Source organism: Amyelois transitella, chromosome 30 (assembly GCF_032362555.1).
Source record: "Amyelois transitella isolate CPQ chromosome 30, ilAmyTran1.1, whole genome shotgun sequence".
NCBI classification, from domain to species: Eukaryota; Metazoa; Arthropoda; class Insecta; order Lepidoptera; family Pyralidae; genus Amyelois; species Amyelois transitella.
This window is the reverse complement of record NC_083533.1, coordinates 1,808,536-1,829,176: the sequence shown is the minus strand read 5'-3', so window position 1 is coordinate 1,829,176 and position 20,641 is coordinate 1,808,536. Positions and strand designations below refer to the sequence as shown.

General features: G+C 36.1%; 1 protein-coding gene across 1 annotated transcript; it reads left to right on the top strand.

Annotated features, from left to right (window-relative positions):
* Positions 1 to 6,989: 6,989 nt before the first annotated feature.
* LOC106142095 (leucine-rich repeat neuronal protein 3) lies at positions 6,990 to 20,049 on the top strand. The gene is made up of 10 exons (XM_060953034.1): positions 6,990 to 7,136; positions 8,511 to 8,584; positions 8,950 to 9,090; positions 9,526 to 9,743; positions 10,842 to 11,039; positions 11,354 to 11,553; positions 15,861 to 16,068; positions 16,843 to 17,024; positions 18,164 to 18,297; positions 18,747 to 20,049. The coding sequence occupies exons 2-10, from the start codon at positions 8,515 to 8,517 to the stop codon at positions 18,887 to 18,889; spliced, it is 1,494 nt and encodes a 497-aa protein (XP_060809017.1). The 5' UTR covers positions 6,990 to 7,136; positions 8,511 to 8,514; the 3' UTR covers positions 18,890 to 20,049.
* The last annotated feature ends 592 nt before the right edge of the window (positions 20,050 to 20,641 follow it).

Genomic DNA, 20,641 nt, shown 5'->3' with positions numbered 1-20,641 from the left:
TTATAATACATACTTATATAGATAAACATTCAAGACCCAGGCCAAGCAGAAAAAGTTCTTTTCTCATCACGCCCTGGCCGGGATTCGAACCCGGGACCTCCGGTGTCTCAGACAAGCGTACTACCGCTGCGCCACAGAGGCCGTCATAGCTTTCACAAATAATAACATCAACAATACAAGTTTAGGGTGTTCCTGGGACACACGGTCGGACAGCGAGTGAGAATTTTATTATAGCTGCGCATGGTTCGTTCAAATTGAGTTAAAAGGTAAGCGACCTTTTAACTGTCGTGGGTGTCGATGTATTTATGAAATAACTAGAGCCCGCCCGCGACTTCGTCCGCGTATCCGATCATAACATAACAATCAATCCAGCGGGAACTAAAAAAAAAATAAAAAGTAAAAGGGAAAAGTAAAGGATAAAAAGTAGCCTATATGTTATTCTGGGAAAAACATCTAGGCTATTTTTTATCCCGGCTTCAGCTACCTACATTACCAAATTTCATCGTAATCGGTTCAGTAGTTTTTGCATGAAAGAGTTACAAACATCCATACTGACATCCTGACATATTCACAAACTTTATTATTTTAAGGGAAAAAGAATTAAGTTTATCTAAAGAATAGGACCACTCTATCTCTTTCCCTTGGATGGCGTAAAAGGCGACTAGGAGTTGACTGAAAGGCCACGTTCAGCTGTTTGGCTTCATGACAGAATTGAGATTTATATAGTGAAAGGTTGCTAACCCATCACCTAAAAGAGGAATCCCAAGTTTATACGCCTATCCCTTAGTCGCCTTTTACGACATTGGCAAAGGGAAAAAGATGGAGTGGTCCTATTGTTTTTTCTATTGGTGCCGGGAACCACACGGCACTTTCATTGTCCCTTTCTTTTGATAGAAATCTTAAAGGTTATATATATAGTGATATGAAAATTGTTCATATAGCACACATGTTTTTCTAATCAAATTTAAAATTAATCTAAACTAATAACACGGCAGACTGCCTAATAGCTTTTATCACAGATAATAATCCGTTTATAGTAGGTATAGTAAAACGTCAAAGGTATCGCAAAAAAGACATCGGGCCGCCTACTGGGAGTGAAAGGTGAACACGGATTATGCATTAGCTAACCAAGACAATTTAAAAAATGTAATTTTTTTAACAAAAGATAATACCCGACCTGAGTTTCTTAGGCACTATACTAAAAAGTGAAAATAAATTCCCAAAATAAAGTATTTTAGGGGTTGATTTTTGAAAGAAATAGTGGGTGTTTCAATATAAAAAAATAAAAAATAAAAATAAAAATCGTTATGTCAATTATATACCAAACCCTAATTTCATTCGAATCGGTCCAGTGGTTTAACTGTGAAAGCGGAACATTCCCATTTAGTAAGGAAATTGACTTTTAAGTTTTAAAGATTGATAATCCCTAATTATTACATACATACATATGGTCACGTCTATATCAATTGCGGGGTAGACAGAGCCAACAGTCTTGAAAAAACTTAATGGCCACGTTCAGCTATTTGATTGAAATAGTGACAGGTTGCTACTTATTATTTTGCTTAATACTAACTTCGGCCCAACACCTACTTCTTTTCGAAGTCGGTTAAAAAGAGGCATTAATTCTGTGTGTGTGCGGATAGGAATTCAAAATAGATCCATTCATAATGTGGTGCTGGAAGATGCGTAGATATATTGTACACTAGCCGCCCGCTACTTCGTCGGCGTGGAATCAATCTCGCTGAACTCCGGGATAAAAAGTAGTAGTTGCTTACAAAGAAGAAATATAGCCAGAAATAAGTACGGCAAGCTAGTCAGTACTCCACATTGTATAACATCGTCCATTCTAATGAAATCACTTCAATAACTCTCCTTTTGACAATAAATTAAAAGAGTTGTCTCGCCCTAATACCTAACAATTGGGCACCCTATTGTCAATACACCAGCGCCCCCCACCAATCAAATTCCCACCCTACATCGCAACCCTAAGGTCGAAAATCAATAACTTCAACTAAATAACTTAATTTAGCTTTCTTTGATAACATTTTCCCGTCATTTCGACCATATTTTTATTGCATTAAAGCCGAATATAGACATAATTTTAACTTTTAACCTTTCTATTTTATTTTAGACTTTCTCTCTTTGCTTTATGGTTTAATTTTGAATGATTCGGCGTAAATGTCAAGTGTGAGCCGTGATTTGGAGTTATTACAACCAGAATGGATCGCTTTGATCCAGTTATAACCGGTTTAGGGAGCGTAATTTATGTAGTAGAGGTAGCATTTAGGTTTATAGGATTAGTGACACTATTGAACTTAATTATTTGATAAAATCTCAGTTAATTTTCGGTATTTAGAGCGTCAGTGGTCGAAAGGTGTGTCCGAATAAAAAACGTGTTATCACAGGTTCGAATTCTACCGCCTTCCCTCCTTGACCGTTTCATAGGGAAACCAAATCCACAAGATCAGTCAACTACTAAGTTCCAGGCTAGTATGCAAGCTAAGAAAAAACTAAGTGTGAGTCGGCTGCTTTTTTAGCTATTCGTGGTCTTCAAGTCTTATTGTAAGTTATAGGTAAGTGTTGGATCTGTCCCCATAAGAAACGTTCTGGCAAAAAGATCAGGTCAAGAGTACCTGAAACCTAGAAGCTGGCATGAAGAGAGTTATGAATGTGGATGAAGCGAAAGAAGTATGCAGGGATCGTGACAAGTGGAAAGATGTAGTCTCTGCCCACCCCTCCGGGAAAGAGACGTGAGTTTATGTATGTATCCCGAAAGAGATAAAAACTGTCTGTGTGTGTGTGTGTGTGTCTAGAAGTGAATTTCATCATCGCGTTATGTTCAGAATGTCCCTTCTAACGACTTAATAAAGGTTAAAGACTGTCAAGGGATATGACCTTTTACAAAATGCCCTAATACTTTTAACATCATATACATAAGTAGTCAAAATACGCTAGACATGTTAAATATTATAGTTTTTAAGGAGATTCTGAAATAAATAGAAAGAAAAAAAGAAAGAAAGAAAAATATTTTATTTGATATCACAAACTTAACTATACTACATTATGTAACAGGATTTTACAGTTTGTCCGTTTTTGTGAATATCAAAAAGGCTTCCTCTCAGCAAAATATATTAAATATAATAAATATTAAATTTTCACTGGAATTGTTAGTAACAATTTTATTATATTAATCAGATTCAAATCAGACCATAGGTATTATAAAATATAGGTAGAATAGTATTAATTTTCATGAAAGTTTCTCATAAAAATAAAACAGTTATTGCTGCGTAAACAATATCATTAGGATAATTGTGACGAGGTTGTTTATAAACTTTATACATCTATTCCATAATCATTTCTTATGCTACACATCAAATCCCAAAAGAGTAATTATAAAATAATTACGATAAAAATGGCGGGCGAACTTTTCCCGCGTTTTGTCGTCGGCATGCGATCACGTCAATTAACAAGTGATTATCCTACTCGACGCTAGATGGCGCGCGGATCGGATTACAATCCACTGGGACTTGTTAGCGCGAACTGACGGCCAATTTGCGAAGACCTTTCCCGCCCTCTTTGTAAAGTAAATTTTTATATGAAATCAACGATTGCATTGTTTGCCAGTAGGTCTTTGTAAAATTGTCGCATTAAAACAACTGTTCTTAGGGATTCCGACGTTATTGTATTAGACATATGGTTGAGTTTCGCAATTTCAGTTATTTACTAACAGAAATTACAAGATTTGCAGATAGCTACTTATCTGCTTTTAGTTTATCATTTGATGATAAAGTATTGATTCTGAGTGTGAAATCAACACTAAAAATACTTATATAATTTATGTCATGGTGTCACTACCTATTTTGTTGTTTTTCAGGGGTTTTTACCCCTATTTAGGTAGGGTATTTCAAGCACTTATTATACCTACTAACAAGTCATACCTAGCTACCTAAGTAGGTATATGTTCTTCCTAAGACACCTATTACGCTATTCGTAATTCAGCTAGTGATAAGGACCGTAGGTATTGTCTAAATAGTTACCTAGATACATTTTAATGAATGAATGAATGAATGAATTTATTTATTTGCAGGCAAACACGGTTAAAAATACATAGTAGGACAAAAGTATGTCTAGGTTTAACCGAGCAAGCGTGTTGCACCAATAGTTGGCATGCAAATGTTGAAGTCAATAATGTCTATTAAAATAAATTACAAATACGATAAAAATTACGTCAATAGTTACAATAATAAAAAAGCATTAATTAAAATTATTTGGAATTATATTTGGTGGCGCTATATGTCAGAACTTAAAACTAAAAAACTCATTAATATTATAAAAGCAATTATTGATAAGTAGAGTGAGGAGTTGTTTTTTAAATTTAGACATTGGCAGTGACCTTATGTTTTCGGACAAATGGTTATATATCCTTATTGCCATGTTATAACTGTTCATTTTGAATGATTTCGTTGTATGAGGTTGGAAAGCCAGTCGGTTTGGGTATCTTAGTCCAGAAGGATACGATATTTTTTTAAATAATTGTATGTTATTCTTTACAAATATGCAGATGTCCAATATATACATAGAAGTCAATGTCAATATTTTTAATTTTTTAAATAATGGTCTACAGCTATCTAATGGTTTGGCACCACACAAGGCTCTAAGACATTTTTTCTGTATTAAGAAAACATCATCGACACTAACAGAATTTCTCCAAATGACTAGTCCATACCGCAGAGCCGAGCAAACATGACCGTGGTAAGCAAGGAGTGCTGTATCTTGACCACAAGTAATTCTTAACCGATATAGAGCGTAAACAAAACGGTTTAATCTTTGGCTTAAGTATTCAACATGCTCTTTCCACGATAAATGTTTGTCAAGCATAATGCCCAAAAACTTTGTCGAAACACACTCCTTAATTAGGTTGCCATTGTACGCTATGGACAGGTCCTGAGGTCTACCATTCTTATTTATATATTGTAAGTAAGTTGTTGTAGATAAGTTTACATATAGGTTATTATCTTCCAGCCATTTTACTGTTTTGCATATAGTGTCATTAATTTCTTTCTCATAACTACAATCTGCTCTCTTGTAAAAAACAATAGTTAGGTCATCAGCAAACAGTATACATGGATAAGATGTGATTGTTGGCAACTCATTTATGTAGAGAATAAACAGGAGAGGCCCGAGTACGCTGCCTTGAGGTACACCTACTTTATTTGTTGCAATTGATGATCGGAAAGCTTTAAACTCTAAATCGCCATTGAAATTATTAACCTCTACACATTGGGTTCTTGCATCAAGGTAATCGGCAATTAAATCATGAGCTTTACCTCTGATACCATATCGCTCAAGTTTCGCTAATAGAGTTCCATGACATACCAAATCAAAGGCGCGTGTCATGTCAAATTGTACGGAAGTTACTGGGACTCTAATATCCATATTATTAGCAATTTGCTTTACAAAGGAAAAGCAAGCAGTTGTTGTAGATCTTCCCCTCCGGAAGCCATGCTGTTCAGGTCTTATAATTTGAAATTTTTCGAGAAATGAAGTTAATCTGGCATGGATGACGTTTTCCCAAATTTTTGATAAAATAGGTATTAATGTTATAGGCCGGTAATTATTCACGTCATCCTCGTCACCATTTTTGTGTAAGGGCTTTACGATCGAGTGTTTAAAGCTAGGTGGGAAGATGCCACTTTCTAGGGATAGATTTATCAAATATGCTATCAGTGGGGAGAGCTCTAAGGCACAGGCTTTTAAAATTTTGGTAGATATTTCGTCATACCCAACCGAACAGGTGTTGTTAAGGGATTTTATTATTTTATATATTTCGTTTTCGTCACTGGGTGTCAAATAAATGGTAGAGTCATTTCTTTTTAATAACCGAAGGTCTGCTTTTACTTTTGCGTCATATTTCTCGTGTGTCAAGTCAATAAAATGTTTGTTAAACTCGTTTGAAATTTGTTCCGGTTTTATAATATTTTTATCTTTAATTTTTACACATTTAATTACTCTTTTACTGTGATTGTGTCCTTTTTTATTGATAATATTCCATGCTGCTAGACATATATTTTTTGCTGTTTTTATAAAATTATTGTTATCGATTTTTTGGGACAAATATATACACTTTTTTAACAAATTGCTATAATTCCTATATGTCATTTTATTATGTTTGGTGTTATGTTTGTAGTATGTCATACGTAATGTTCTTTTCCTAGCACATGATTTTTTAATGCCATTCGTGAGCCATCTGAGTTTCTTAGTTTTATCTACTTTACATTTTGTTTTGTATGTTGGGAAGCACAAATTATATAATAGTTGTAGTTCGTTGTGGAAATTTGTAAATGTGTTCCGAACATTACCTGTATCAAAGATTTAAGATATAAGTAAGTAGGTATATTGAATAAACCATTTCATTAGTTAGATATCTTTTTAAAATAATTGTCTCATAATGTCGTAATAGTAGAAAGTCTGTGTCTAGCTAGGTACATTAAAAACACAAAAGAAAAAATAATCTAATCATTCATTGATGACTAAATTAAATTCTCAATAATTTTAACCTTTACAATTTCTCAAAATGATTGTTTCATTATTATGATAAGAATATATATGTTATGATTCACATAATTCTGGATACTTTCTTTACTTTCCTAATATTATCGAAGAAGTCAACTATAAAACTAATTGGTGTGGCTAAGAGTAATTATACGTATGTATGTATGTGAGAGTCACATCTTACAACTCTATAACCTAGAACCTAATAAGAGAGAGAGCAGCTAAAAGTTTAGTCGCATTTTACGACTACAACATTCTTTAGTACCGGTACTGTATTATTCAGTGATAGTCTCAGATAAACGCTGTCTTTGAATCCTGTAACTATTACCTGTGTCTACCTCGTAAAGGATAATAAATGCGATACGTGTGTCTTGAGTCTTTGGACTATTGGCTCTGCCAACCCCATAAAGGATAAACATGTATGAGTGCCTACCGTGTGAGGCCATAATTACAAATACTATTTATCTTTTATCTTATCAGTGTTAACGGATAGTCCGTGATAAGCACAGTTGATAAGATGAGTCAGTACTGCTTTGACTGTGTTGCGAACTGTGTTTTTTATGCGCCTGTGCCCTAAAAAACAGGTAAGGAAATTATAGATTTTAAAAAGGTCTTCTTCCACCTGGCTTTGTCCCGGTTGCATCCTCATCCCTCTGGAGAGGAGCCCGGGGTACGCCTTTGACCATGGATCCTGGATTGGGTGAGTCAGGTTTTTACACGAAGCGACTCCCGTCTGACCTCCGCAACCTTTGCAGGTAAACCTGACCCGTATTGGATCCAAGGTTACACATCTAGTTGCCCGAAAGTGCTGGTTTCCTCACGATGTTTTCCCTCACCGTAAGAGCGTCCGTTAGTGTACAAATAATTTATAAATAATTGGTGTTTATCGACAATATATTAGTTATGTTTTCCCAGTTTTTTTATTCTTAATTCTATATGTTTAAAGGTGTATAGTTATGAAAGTTAGTTATTCCTTCAGAAGATAAAAGGAGAAAAGAGGAGAAAATAATCAGTATAAAATGTCTATATTATGTATATATTATAAGCGGTAGGTATATAAAACATAGGTTCCATTAACTGTGTCCTAAACCTAACTATTATATACATAGGTATAATGTTTATACCTTACGGAGTAGATAAAGTAAATAATGTCTTTTTAGACACTACCGTGTCGCACAAAAAAGAATAGGACCACTCACTTTCTTTCCCATGGATGTCGTAAAAGGCGACTAAGGGATAGGCTTACAAGCTTGGGATTCTTTTTTAAGGCGATGGGCTAGCAACCTGTCACTATTTGAATCTCAATTCTATCATTAAGCCAAATAGCTGAACGTGACCATTCAGTCATTTCAAGACTGTTTGCTCTGTCTACCCCGCAAGGTATATTATAGACGGAATTATATGTACCTATGTATGCAGTGTTTATACCTAACGGAGTAGATAAAGTAAATAATGTGTTTTAGACACTACTGTGTCGCACCGTACCATTGCCGTGTGGTTCCCGGCACCCATACAAATAGAATGGAAAAGCCTCCTCCCTACTTGGTTTTACTGAAAAAACCCTTTTGGTTGCAACATGTAATTTTTCTTTTAAGTTAAGCAAAATATGTACGAGTATGTAAGGATCGTAGGAAGATGTCTACCTGCCTGATGCCTACCCTGGTAAAATGCAGAATGCATGTGTTTTTTGAAAAGACGCGTCACTAACCAAAGTTAAAATGTTGATTCCAAGAATGATAACAAAAGACAATCTTTAAATTTTATCGACTGATAGCCTATTTCTTACAAGTCGATAAAATAAATACTGCTAAGTTTATTTATTTATCGCTTTCATTTTATATTTTATTCAAAGCTGTTGGCTCTGACTACCCCGCAAGGGATAAAGTGAGACTCTATATATATGTATATATATATATATATATATATATGTATTTAAAATTTTCCAAATGAATTTTCAGGAAAATGGGTGGGAAGACAGGAACCTACGTCATTTTCCTTTGCCTGATGACTCAAGTTATATGCCAAGAAACGAGTGAGTAGTCATATAAGCAAATTATATCTATAGTATTTTTACGTTGCAGATTGAAACATATTTTTTAGAAAAAATGTATTTAAAAGAAACTTAAAGGATTACTTACAGTAATAACTTTTGTAATGAACCGCCTCGAGAATTTCTACGTTACCTTCTCCTAAGTGCAACATACACTTTCCTGATAACCGCATCAAAATCGGTTCTCCGAAACGCAAGATAATCGCAAGACAAACATACACACATCACATCTAGTCAGAACCATTTTTTTAAAAGCGGTTATAATTTGCAACAGATAAATGAAACAAATTTATCCACATAACGCCATCTATCAGCGAATAGCGAAACTAAAATAGTTCCATTTTCAGACGCAGCTGTCGCCCTTTCGGCTTCTTCAGATGAAATAATAAAAGAAACAGGAATATGTAGGAAATGCAAGTGTGAAGACACCAAAATTGACTGCAATGAACAAGGATTGACTACATTTTTCTCATCCAGCGATTGGGCATGTGAGTATCCAGCAAATATATTTTTTTAACAGCTTATGAAGGCATGTTTTCCTACATACCTACGTAGAAATAATGTCGTGTGCTATCCGGCATTTAAGAAAAGCATCACCCCATGTCTTTCCCATACATACATACATAAATAAAATCACGCTTCTTTCCCAGAGAGGTAGGCAGAGATTAAAGTTCAAAAGTACCCGAAACCGCCGAGCTTGCATGCAGAGAGTTATGAATGTGGATGAAGCGAAAGAAGTGTGCAGAGATCGTGGCAGGTGGAAAGAGGTAGTCTCTCTTTCCCATGGATGTCGTAAAACGAAACAACGGGATAGGATCATAAAGCCGTATAGCTAAACGTGGCCTACCAGTCTTTTCAAGACTGTTGGCTCTGCCTACCCCGAAAGGAAGACGTGACTATACTTATGTTCTCTCCTTCCACAGCATTGGCTCCACTCAAGCCGACACACGTAGACCTCAGTGACAACTCGTTTGTCAACGTGACAGCTATGGCGGAACTTCCGGTGCAAATGCTGAACCTGTCTCGATGCAATATCGAGTTTATAGCATACAGCAGCTTCAGGGATCTGCAGCAGATGGTCGTGTTGGACTTGAGTCATAACAAGCTGACTTATGAGAAGCTTAGTCCTCACGCTTTTGAGGTTAGAAAGTAATTTTAACATTTATACTAGTTATCCTGGTAAAGGGTCAGGTCAAAAGTACCCGAAACCGCCGAGCTTGCATGAAGAGAGTTATGAATGTGGATGAAGCGAAGGAAATATGCAGAGATCGTGGCAAGTGGAAAGAGGTAGTCTTTGCCTACCCCTCCGGGAAAGAGGCGTGATTTTATGTATGTTTGTATGTATGTATACTAGTTAATAAGTAGGTACTATACATTTGAAATTACTATTTATGTAATGTAAGTAGTTATTTTTTCTACTTCTACTATTGAATACAAAGGTGCCGCCCAATTCCGATCACGCGTAATATGAAAAATTCCGATAATTCGCATTCCCGCAGGAATTCCTTCTCAGGTATGCCGTAAAAGGCGACTAAGAAATAAGATCACATCCATCACATGCCACAAATAGCAATGCCAAGAAGGTAGGTCATAAAACTGAAGCTTTAACTTACATGGAGTTTAGAAACTATGATACTGTGCCGACCAGTCTTAAAGAGTGAGATAAGTTTACGAAGAAGTATATACAACCTTCGACACAAAATCGTCTGTCGCGCGGTTCCCCAGGCATCACACCTAGCCTGGCGGAAGATCTTCCCTTTGGTGGCGGTCGAGCCGAATCATCGCTCCCGCTACAAAAATAGCTCCTCAGACTTCAAAAGACTGAAAGGCCACGTTCAGCTAGACGGCTTTATAATGAAAAAAAAATGTAAAATACGTTTATTTCTTTAACTACAAAGTGTACACTATATATTGTTAGGATTTTCTATTAGGTAGGCAAAGTATGCCTGTATCAGAAAATCCTGCTCTTTCTTAACATACACTACTGAACACTTATTATAACAATAAGTCGGTAATACAAGTTAAAATATAAAATGAATTAATGAAGATATGGGATCAAAATTTGTGTACGAATATATTTTACTAAGTATTCGTGTGTAGAATAGAAGAATATTGTCATGTAATTAGAGCTTAATAATGGAATTGAGATTCAATTAGTGCCATCTCCCTGAAGAAGAATGCAAAATACATTAGCCATTCCCATGATTGACTATTCTAACATATGTTCGCAAATCCCCAGGGTCGCTACGCCGCAGAAGAATACGAGCCGCTCCGAGCGATGCGAACCCTGAACCTCGCGTACAACGACCTCCACTCACTGAACCAGGACCTGTTCGAGCATATGCCTGAGCTAACCGAGTTGGACCTGAGTGGGAACCCACTAGGAACCGTCGATCATGTGACCCTCATTGCCATTTCTAGTCTACCAATGTTAAAGGTAATATAATAGAATAGAATAGATTTATTTTCAAAATTGGACACAAGGTATCACTTATTGACGTCACATCACTTAAATCTAATTATAACTACTACCGCTTCCAAAGCGCATGTGTAGAAGAAGCGGCGGAACAAACTAAATGGTCTTTAATAAAGCGTGTGACGTGATTTTTGAGGGTTTTTTAAATGTGAAAATGATGACGTTTAATTTAAATAAAAATAGGCTCAAACGGCACAGAAGCATGGGTATAGTCTATGTTTAAAAGGATGCAGTTGTTTTAAATGTCACCCTGTATATTACTCTGAAATACCCAGGTCCTCCGTATGCGTTCCTGTAACATGAAGGAGATCCCGGATCGTCTCCTACACACCCCAAGGTACCTGGAGCGTCTGGACATCAGCGACAACCAGCTGACGGCCATCCCCCAGGAACTGGACGAGACCAAGAACTTGGTGTATCTGAATTTGAACCAGAACCCCATTGAGGAGTTGGACGTCAATTCTGAGGAGTTCCCGTGAGTTTTGTTCAGCTTTTTTAAATAATTAAGTGATATGAAGTATCACGTAATTTATATCTATTACATCTTCCTCCTGGACTTTAGTTTTAGTCCCGGTTGCATCCTCACAACTCTCGGCTCCTCGCCCGGGTTACGCATTTGACCATGGATCCTGGATTGGGTGAGTCAGGTTTTTACACGAAGCGACTCCCGTCTGACCTCCGCAACCTTTTCAGGTAAACCTAACCCGTATTGGATCATACGTATAGTATTGAGTATTTACATACATACATATGATCACATCTATATCCCTTGCGGGGCAGACAGAGCTAACAGTCTTGAAAAGACTGAATGGCCACGTTCAGCTATTTGGCTCAAAGATAGAAAATTGAGATTAAAATAGTGACAGGTTGAAAATTCAAAAAAAAAATTCAAAATTCAAAATTTTTTATTCATTATTATAGGATATTATTATATCGCTTAATAATTGTCGTATGGTTTAACAACTTGGTTGACGTCAAATATATTACTTAAAAACTAAGTTTACTGCCGCTTCCAAGGCGTCAGTGCAGAAGAAGCGGTAACAAACTGCACTGCAGCATTTTCTTTAACAACGTCAACTTCACAATATTAAATTATACTTAGAATATAATGTGGACGGGAGAATACATTGTTCACGGGAGATTTATATATTTATGAGATTTAATATTGAAAAAAGAAAATATATATATATATATATATATATACATATATATATATTTTATGGATTGCCAATTTTAAAAAGATTTATGTACAGAGTGTACTGAAATTTTGATTTAAGTTCAAATTAAACTACAATTAATTACGAGGTTCCTGTGCCAAGCTCGAGCCAGATGTTTTTATCATTAAGGTAATCATCAGTCCTATAATAAGCCTTCTCACAAAGTACTTTCTTTACATACTCTTTGAATTTTCGGTAGGGCATATCAAGAACAGACTCCGGCAACCTATTATAAAATCGTATACAGTTCCCCATAAATGATTTACTGACTTTGCTAAGCCTATGAAACGGCATGACTAATTTATGTTTATTACGTAAATTTCTATCAGTTGTGGCACTAACTTTTTGAAAAAAAGAGGTATTTTTCCTAACATACATTATAAGATCAAAAATGTACTGGGACGCTACTGTAGGTATGTTTATTTTCTTAAAGAGTTGTCTTAACGAGTCTCTTGGTCCTAAGCCGTAAATTGCGCGAACGGCCCTTTTCTGAATTATAAAAATAGTTTGTATATCAGCCGCGCTACCCCATAAAAGTAAACCATAAGATAACAAGCTATGAAAATAGCTGAAATAAACAAGCCTAGCTGTAGCTACATCTGTCAATTGTCGGATCCTCCTAACAGCATAAGCGGCAGAGCTAAGTCTATTGGATAGTTTAGAAATATGAGCACCCCACTGTAGCTTTGCATCAATTATAATTCCTAAAAACTTTGTATTTTCAACAAATTCTAATTTCTGGCCTTCCAGTATTATGTCAGTATTGGCCTGCCTTACGTTTGGAAGGGTAAATTTAATGCATTGGGTCTTATTAGCATTTAAAAGAAGATTGTTGGTTGAGAACCAGATAGATATGGCCGACAGTATATTATTAACCGAACTTACATTTTCGCTATGGCGATCTAATTTAAATATTAAAGAAGTGTCATCGGCAAACAGCACTATACCCGCCTGTTTTTCCACCATAAAAGGCAGGTCATTGACATATACCAAGAAGAGGAATGGTCCTAAAATTGAGCCCTGAGGAACACCCATTGAGACGCTTGATCCGCTTGACTTTACTCCATTAATATCTACAGTTTGAAGCCTATCAGTCAAATAGGATGCCATTAGTTTAGTTGATTTGTGGTCAAACCCATATTGACGAAGTTTACGCAAAAGTGTCTGATGATCAACGCAATCAAATGCTTTAGAGAGATCGCAAAAGACTCCAACTGAATCCTGTGAACTCTCCCACGCGTCATAGATTTGAGTAACAAGTGCTACTCCCGCATCAGTGGTGGACTTCCCGGCAGTGAACCCATATTGTTGGGAATGGAAAATGTTATTGATTTTAAAATATTGTTGCATTTGATTAAGCATCATCTTCTCAAACACCTTGCTCAAAACTGGCAATATAGAAATAGGTCTATAATTGCCAAGGACTGTTTTCTCCCCTTTTTTGAATAGAGGTATTAATTTGCTACATTTCATTAAATTTGGAAAAATACCCTCATCAATACATTCATTAAATATAAAAGCTAGATCAGATGCAATAATATCTATGATTTGACTTATGATACTAACAGACATACCCCAATGGTCTTCAGACTTTTTCAAATTAAGTTGTTTGAACGCCTTTAATATATTATCAGAGTTAACATATTTAAATTTAAAGACAGATTTGATGGGAGTTGTGTTATTATTAAGTAGGGTTTCAGCGCGCAATGGACAAGAGTCAACGTCAGAAGTTAGCTCCACAGGGATTTTTGCAAAGAAATTATCAAAAGCATTTACTATGTCCTGAGTTTTAGAAATACTTTTGTTACCGGATGATATTTGTTTAATACTGTCTCTATCTTTGATTTTGCCAGATTCTTTATTAATAATGTTCCATGTTTCTTTAATTTTATTTGGTGCGTTGTTTATTTTACTACTTATGTGAAAAGACTTGGCTTGCCTGCAAACTTTTTTAAATAATTTTGAATAATTTTTGACATATTCTACAAAACTGGGGTCAAAATTGTATTGTTTCTGGGCATATAAGTCATATAACTTATTCCTACTCTTGTGAATACCTAATGTAGCCCATTCACTGAACTGTAATCTATTACGAATATTGACTTGTTTCTGCTTAAACCTTTTTGAGTATTCAGCAGAAATCATATTAAATAAATTGTTATAATGTTCATTAGGATTATTTCCAGAATATGTTAAAGTATTTAATTGATTTGCAATGTTTATTTTAAATTTTCTTATGTTTTTGGAAGAAAGAGGTCTACACATAATTTTATCATTATTTAAATTGTTTAAGGACTCTTTCTCAAAGGTAACATATTGACCGGTGTGATCCGAGGGCAATTTGTGAAGAATTGATTTCCGTATAAAAAGATTATTGCAAAAAAAATTATCCAGACACTTGGCAGATGTAGATGTTATTCGGGTTGGTTCGAAAAAAACATACTCTAAATTATAAGATTTAAACAAATTAATAAATTGTATACTAACAGTTGATTTAACTAAAATGTCAATGTTAAAATCACCACAAATAATTAATTTTTTGTTACATTTTGAGGTAACATGTAACACTTGATCCATTATTTTTAAAAATTGTTTAAATTCACTGTTTGGGGGACTGTACACACAAACAATTATATGATGATCTAGCTCGGCACAGGTCACTTCGGCACACCGCTCAACCGAAAGTCTGGTTATGTCTGTTCGCTCTTTACAGCGAAGACCGCATTTGATAAATATTATAGACCCACCTCTAATTGCAGACTTTCTGTTTAAGCAGCTCACAATATTATAATTGTTTAGGCTGAACATCATCTCCCCCTCCATGAGCCAATGCTCAGTCAAACATAAAATGTCCACATTTAATTCTTCTAAAACTAGTTGTACTTCTAATTCTTTGCCGGGAAGACCTTGTATATTTTGATGGATAATTCTTAACCCTCGAGGGTTTCCCGTTGTCTGAGTGTGCAGTTTAAATTAACTGTCAAGTCAACAGAGTTACCATCACACAGAGTTGGCAATTCTGTAGTCAACTTATAATTAATATTTCGCTTACAATGTAAACTCGTCCAAACATTAATATTACTAGCTACCAATGTAGCAATTTTGTTCTTATGGTATCTGGATAGAAATATTCTATCATTGGTCTTAAAACAATCACCTATGAAATTGTTTGTGTCAAAAAACACAAATTTGTCACTGTGACGACATGTCAACGAATGCATAAAATTATTGAGTAGGTTGCTAGACTTAGTCGCCTTTTACGACATCCATGGGAAAGAGATGGAGTGGTCCTGTTCTTTTTTGTATTAGTGCCGGGAACCACACGGCACGGAGTATTTACTCCTAATAAATAATAAAATAATTTTTATGCGCTTTCCAAATTAAGGACGTCCTGGTCAGGTCAAAAGTACCCGAAACCGCCGAGTTTGCATGAACAGAGTTATGAATGTGGATGAAGCGAAGGAAGTATGCAGAGATCGTGGCAAGTGGAAAGATGTAGTCTCTGCCTACACCTCCGGGAAAGAGGCGTGACTTTATGTATGTATGTATGTTATGCGCTTTCCAGTGGCTTCCCCCGTCTGAAGAAACTGATGGAACTTCATATGTGCAACATGCCTAAGCTGACCCGCGTTGGCATAAGCTCTTTGGCCGGTCTGGAGAACCTGGAGAGGCTACACATGAGCTACAACGAGAAGCTCTCGTACATTGACCCCAAAGCGCTGGCGAGGCCGGACGATATCGGAGAGATGTTCGTCTACCCGCAGTTGACTCATGTAAGTGAGTCTTATTTATGTAAGAACACTGACGGCCTCTGTGGCGCAGCGGTAGTTCGCTTGTCTGTGACACCGGAGGTCCCGGGTTCGAATCCCGGAAAGGGCATGATGAGAAATGGACTTTTTCTGATTGGTCTGGGTCTGGGATGTTTTTCTATATAAGTATTTATTATAAAATATAGTCTCGTTGAGTTAGTATCTCGTAACACAAGTCTCGAACTTACTTCGAGGCTAACTCAATCTGTATATACTTATACATTCATACATATGGGTAGACAGAACCAGGTCCTTCTGTTCCCGTATGGATTGTAAGAGCCAATCAAGGGAAAGTCAAGTATATTAAGGAATGTAGGTCTTTAGAAACCTGTCACAATCTCAATATCAATTCCATGATTAAACCATACATGTGAGCGAGGCCTTTAAGTCTTTTTGAAACTTGACTCTGTGGAAACCGTAATGGATGCAGACGTGAATATATGCAGTTATGTGTGAAAGTGTTTAATTTTACATAGATACATAATACAATCACGTCTCCATCGCTTACGGGAAGACAAAACCAAACAGTCTCGAAAACACTAGATGGAATTAAGATTCAAATAGTTTGCTAGCCAATCACCTAAAAGTAGAATCCCAAGTTTATAAGCCTACCCCTCAGTCGCCTTTAACGACATCCATGGAAAAGGAAAAGAGGGAGAACCTATACTTTTTTTTTTCATAGGTGCCGGTAACCACATAATAATTTTAAAAAGGCGTTATTCATCAATTTGTTTCCAGTTGTACCTCCAATCGAACAACTTGAGCTCCATCGACTCCCGCCTCCTGGCGCGCTGGGACAACCTCCAGGACATCGCCGTCTCCGACAACCCCTGGCTGTGTGACTGCACCAACCAGTGGATGGTCAGCAACCTGGTCACTTACATTGAGGTCATACACCCTAACGCCACTGCTGAGATGTCGTGAGTAACAGCTTTTTTATATGTATATTATTTTTTATAGAAGCCTTAAACACTTAATACAAAGGAATAGGACCACTCCATCTCTTTCCCATGGATGTCTTAAAAGGCGACTAAGTGATAGGCTTACAAACTTGGGATTCTTTTTTTAGGCGATGGGCTAGCAACCTGTCACTAAATGTGGCTTAATGATAGAATTGAGATTCATTTGAATCTGAACGTGGCCAATCAGTATTTTCAAGACTCTTGGCTCTGTCTACCCCACAAGGGATATAGACGTGACCATATGTATGTATGAGTATACCTACTTTGCTACTTATTGGCTTCAACATAACAGCTGAACGTGGCTGACTGTTGGCTCTGTCTACCCTGCAAAGAGTATAGACATGATTATATGTTATGACTTAAGTCTTATTATATCTACTACTGCTTTTAAAGAATCAGGAACATTTCGAATCGCTAAATCTTACTAACATACCTACCTACATAAAATTCACGCCTCACTCCCGGAGGGGTAGGCAGAGACTACTTTCAACCTGCCGGGATACTTGCACACATTCAAACATGCTGTAAATTGTCACTATGGCATCATCTCTACGCTACACATCACAATATCTAATGTCACACAACAACTGTCAATTATCGCAAAGAAATTGAAGCGCTCAGCCAATAGCAGCGAGGAGTCTAAATCGCGCAAACAAAGATTCCACGGATTCGAGGGTAAATACAACCTCCGACACAATACGGCCTCTGTGGCGCAGCGGTAGTACGCTTGTCTGTGACACCGGAGGTCCCGGGTTCGAATCCCGGCGAGGGCGTGATGAGAAAAGAACTTTTCTGATTGGCCTGGGTCTTGGACGTTTATCTACATAAGTAGGTACCTATTTATTATAAAATACAGTATCGTTGAGTTAGTATCTCGTAACACAAGTCTCGAACTTACTTCGAGGCTAGCTCAATCTGTGTAATTTGTCCGGTATATACTTATTTATTTATTATTTATTTATTTTATATCGTCTGTCGCGTGGTTCCCCAGGCATAACACCTAGCTTGGCGGAAGATCTTCCCTTTAGTGGCGGTCGAGATAATCATCGCTCCCGCTACATTCACAGGACCAAATTCACGCTGTTTTTTTTCCACAGCTGTCAGGAACCTATAGAGATGCGAGGTTACAATATGAAGCATCTTCATGAAGTGCATCGTGACATGAGATGTTTGGACAAGTACGGCCACCGGCCTGAGAAGGACGGCGCCATTTTGCTTGGAACTCTCATTGGTAATTTTTTTTTTCACGTCTTATTCTTATCTCTTAGGCGATAGTCTTGAAGACTGAATGGCTTTCAGCTAACAGTGTTATGGGTGATACATACTATGCCGTGTGGTTTTTGGCACCGATATAAAAAAATTACCGCTTCATCTCTTTTCCATGGATGTCGTAAAAGGCGATTAAGGGATTCTTCTTTTATGCGATGGGCTAGCAACCTGTCACTATTTGAATTCTATCATTAAGCTTAACAGCTGAACGTGACCTATCAGTCTTTCGAGATTGCTAGCTCTGTCTAACCCGCAAGGGGTATAAACGTGATTTTATGAATGAATGATACATACTTAACAATTTTTATGTATTTTTATATATATTTTTACGGAATATTTTTGATGGGATATAAGTAGATAATCTGTTAACAATATACTTACCTTTATTATAAGATAACCTATTGTTTACAGGTGTATTACTAGCGGTGCCAATAATGCTGGCTCTGGTACTAATGTGGAGGCAGGGCTACTTCGCGTGGATAGGGCTCCGGGGACCCTCGCCCATGTCTCGGGCGTTCTACAAGAGGGCACCCGCCGATGATAACTATATATAGACTAGGGACCGATCGCGGATTCGTTCATGTTAATTTGTATTGTTGGTGTTTTTTTCTAAAATCTTTGTGTGTAATTATAGAAAGTTAAATCCAATTTTGCGTGAAAGAGTAATATATTTTTTTTATATTATATTTAGGTAGTAAGTAAGTAGGTTTAATATAAGTGAGACGAAATTTATAACTTATTTTCTGACGTTGTATACTGTGATTCGACGAAATTAGGTGGTTTTCAACAAAATTACAACAAAAGACAAAAAAAAATTGCTATTCAGAAATCGATCAGCTTATCAAAGTATATAGATATTTTTTTCAAGGAAAACCAATCAGTTTTATCGTCCAAAGATGCTGTGCAAAATATTATTATTGAATAAAAAATCAACTTGTATTTTCATTAATATTTTTTAAAATTCATATTGTAATTAAGTCTAGTTTATTTTAATTAGTTCTTAATTTATATTTATATTGTTAATGATGATGACAGAAAAGAAGAAAGATTTGTATATTTTATTTTTGTGTTTTTTATTTTTATAACGAATAAACTCAAACACTACTCGACACATTTTAATGAAATTTGGCACAATCGCTGTTACTTACAGTCGTAGTAAGTAAAGCATAATTATTACTAGCCTGATTATGTGAGTCGAACACAACATTTATTTCCGGGAATTCCCACAGAAGCGAGTCCCTGGGAAAATATTTACACCTCAAGCAAGGCTATGTGGGTAAGTGGTTGGTTTTATACTGATTTGTAGTAATTAGTCGTAAAAGCGATTTTTATTACTTGACTATGGCTGTAAACCACTATTTTCTTAGCGTTATTTAGTTTTTTTTTTAATATTATATTTATAGATGTAGTCTCTGCCTACCCTACCGGTGGAGTACCGGTATTATATTTGTATTGTATAAGCTGTAGTTGTTTTGTTACGTAATTACTTAGAATTCTATAGAACTTGAGCGACTTGCTCATTTCATTGGTAAAAAGTAATAGGTAGAATTTGATATCGAAAAAATTGATGATAAATAAATCGTGGAAGTAAAAAATATAATAATTTTTATAAAGAAAATTATATCTAATAAATAATAGATTGCCAACCAACTATTTTTGTAACTCTTTACTTAATGCAGAACTTTTCAAAATAAAAAAATCTAATAACATTGTACTTGTGTTTTTTTAATCTTTATCAAGAATTATAAGAATTGGTTAAAATAAAGGTTTAGACAAGGTTATTTACTGATCACTATTTTTCTGGGATGAAAGGTAGTACTTTATATCCTTCTCAAAACTCCTAATAACAGTATGGTACATCATCCTCCTGGTTTTTAGTACCGGTTAAATTCTCACCTCTCTGAAGAGGAACCCAGGGTATGCCTTTGACCATGGACCTTGGATTGGGTGAGTCAGACTTTTACACGAAGCGACTCCCATTTGACCGACGCGACTCCCTTTTGACCTCCTTATATATGATATCAACACGTATTGTTTAACCTAATTAGCTTAGGTCATCGATATGTAAAAACATCGTTACATAGGTATATTTTTATCAATAAAATCCGTTACTCGGAATGGCAAAGAGATTTAAAATTCACAGATGTACTATACGTTATCAACTATTTGATGTAGTTTACTAGATAAGATTCCGAATTTATAGAATAAACATTTGTTCAGTCCATATCGGTGTGGTTTTCATACTTAATATCGTAATCTAGCTGTTGTCCGCGAGTTCGTTCGCCTTTAAAGCTACATATACATAC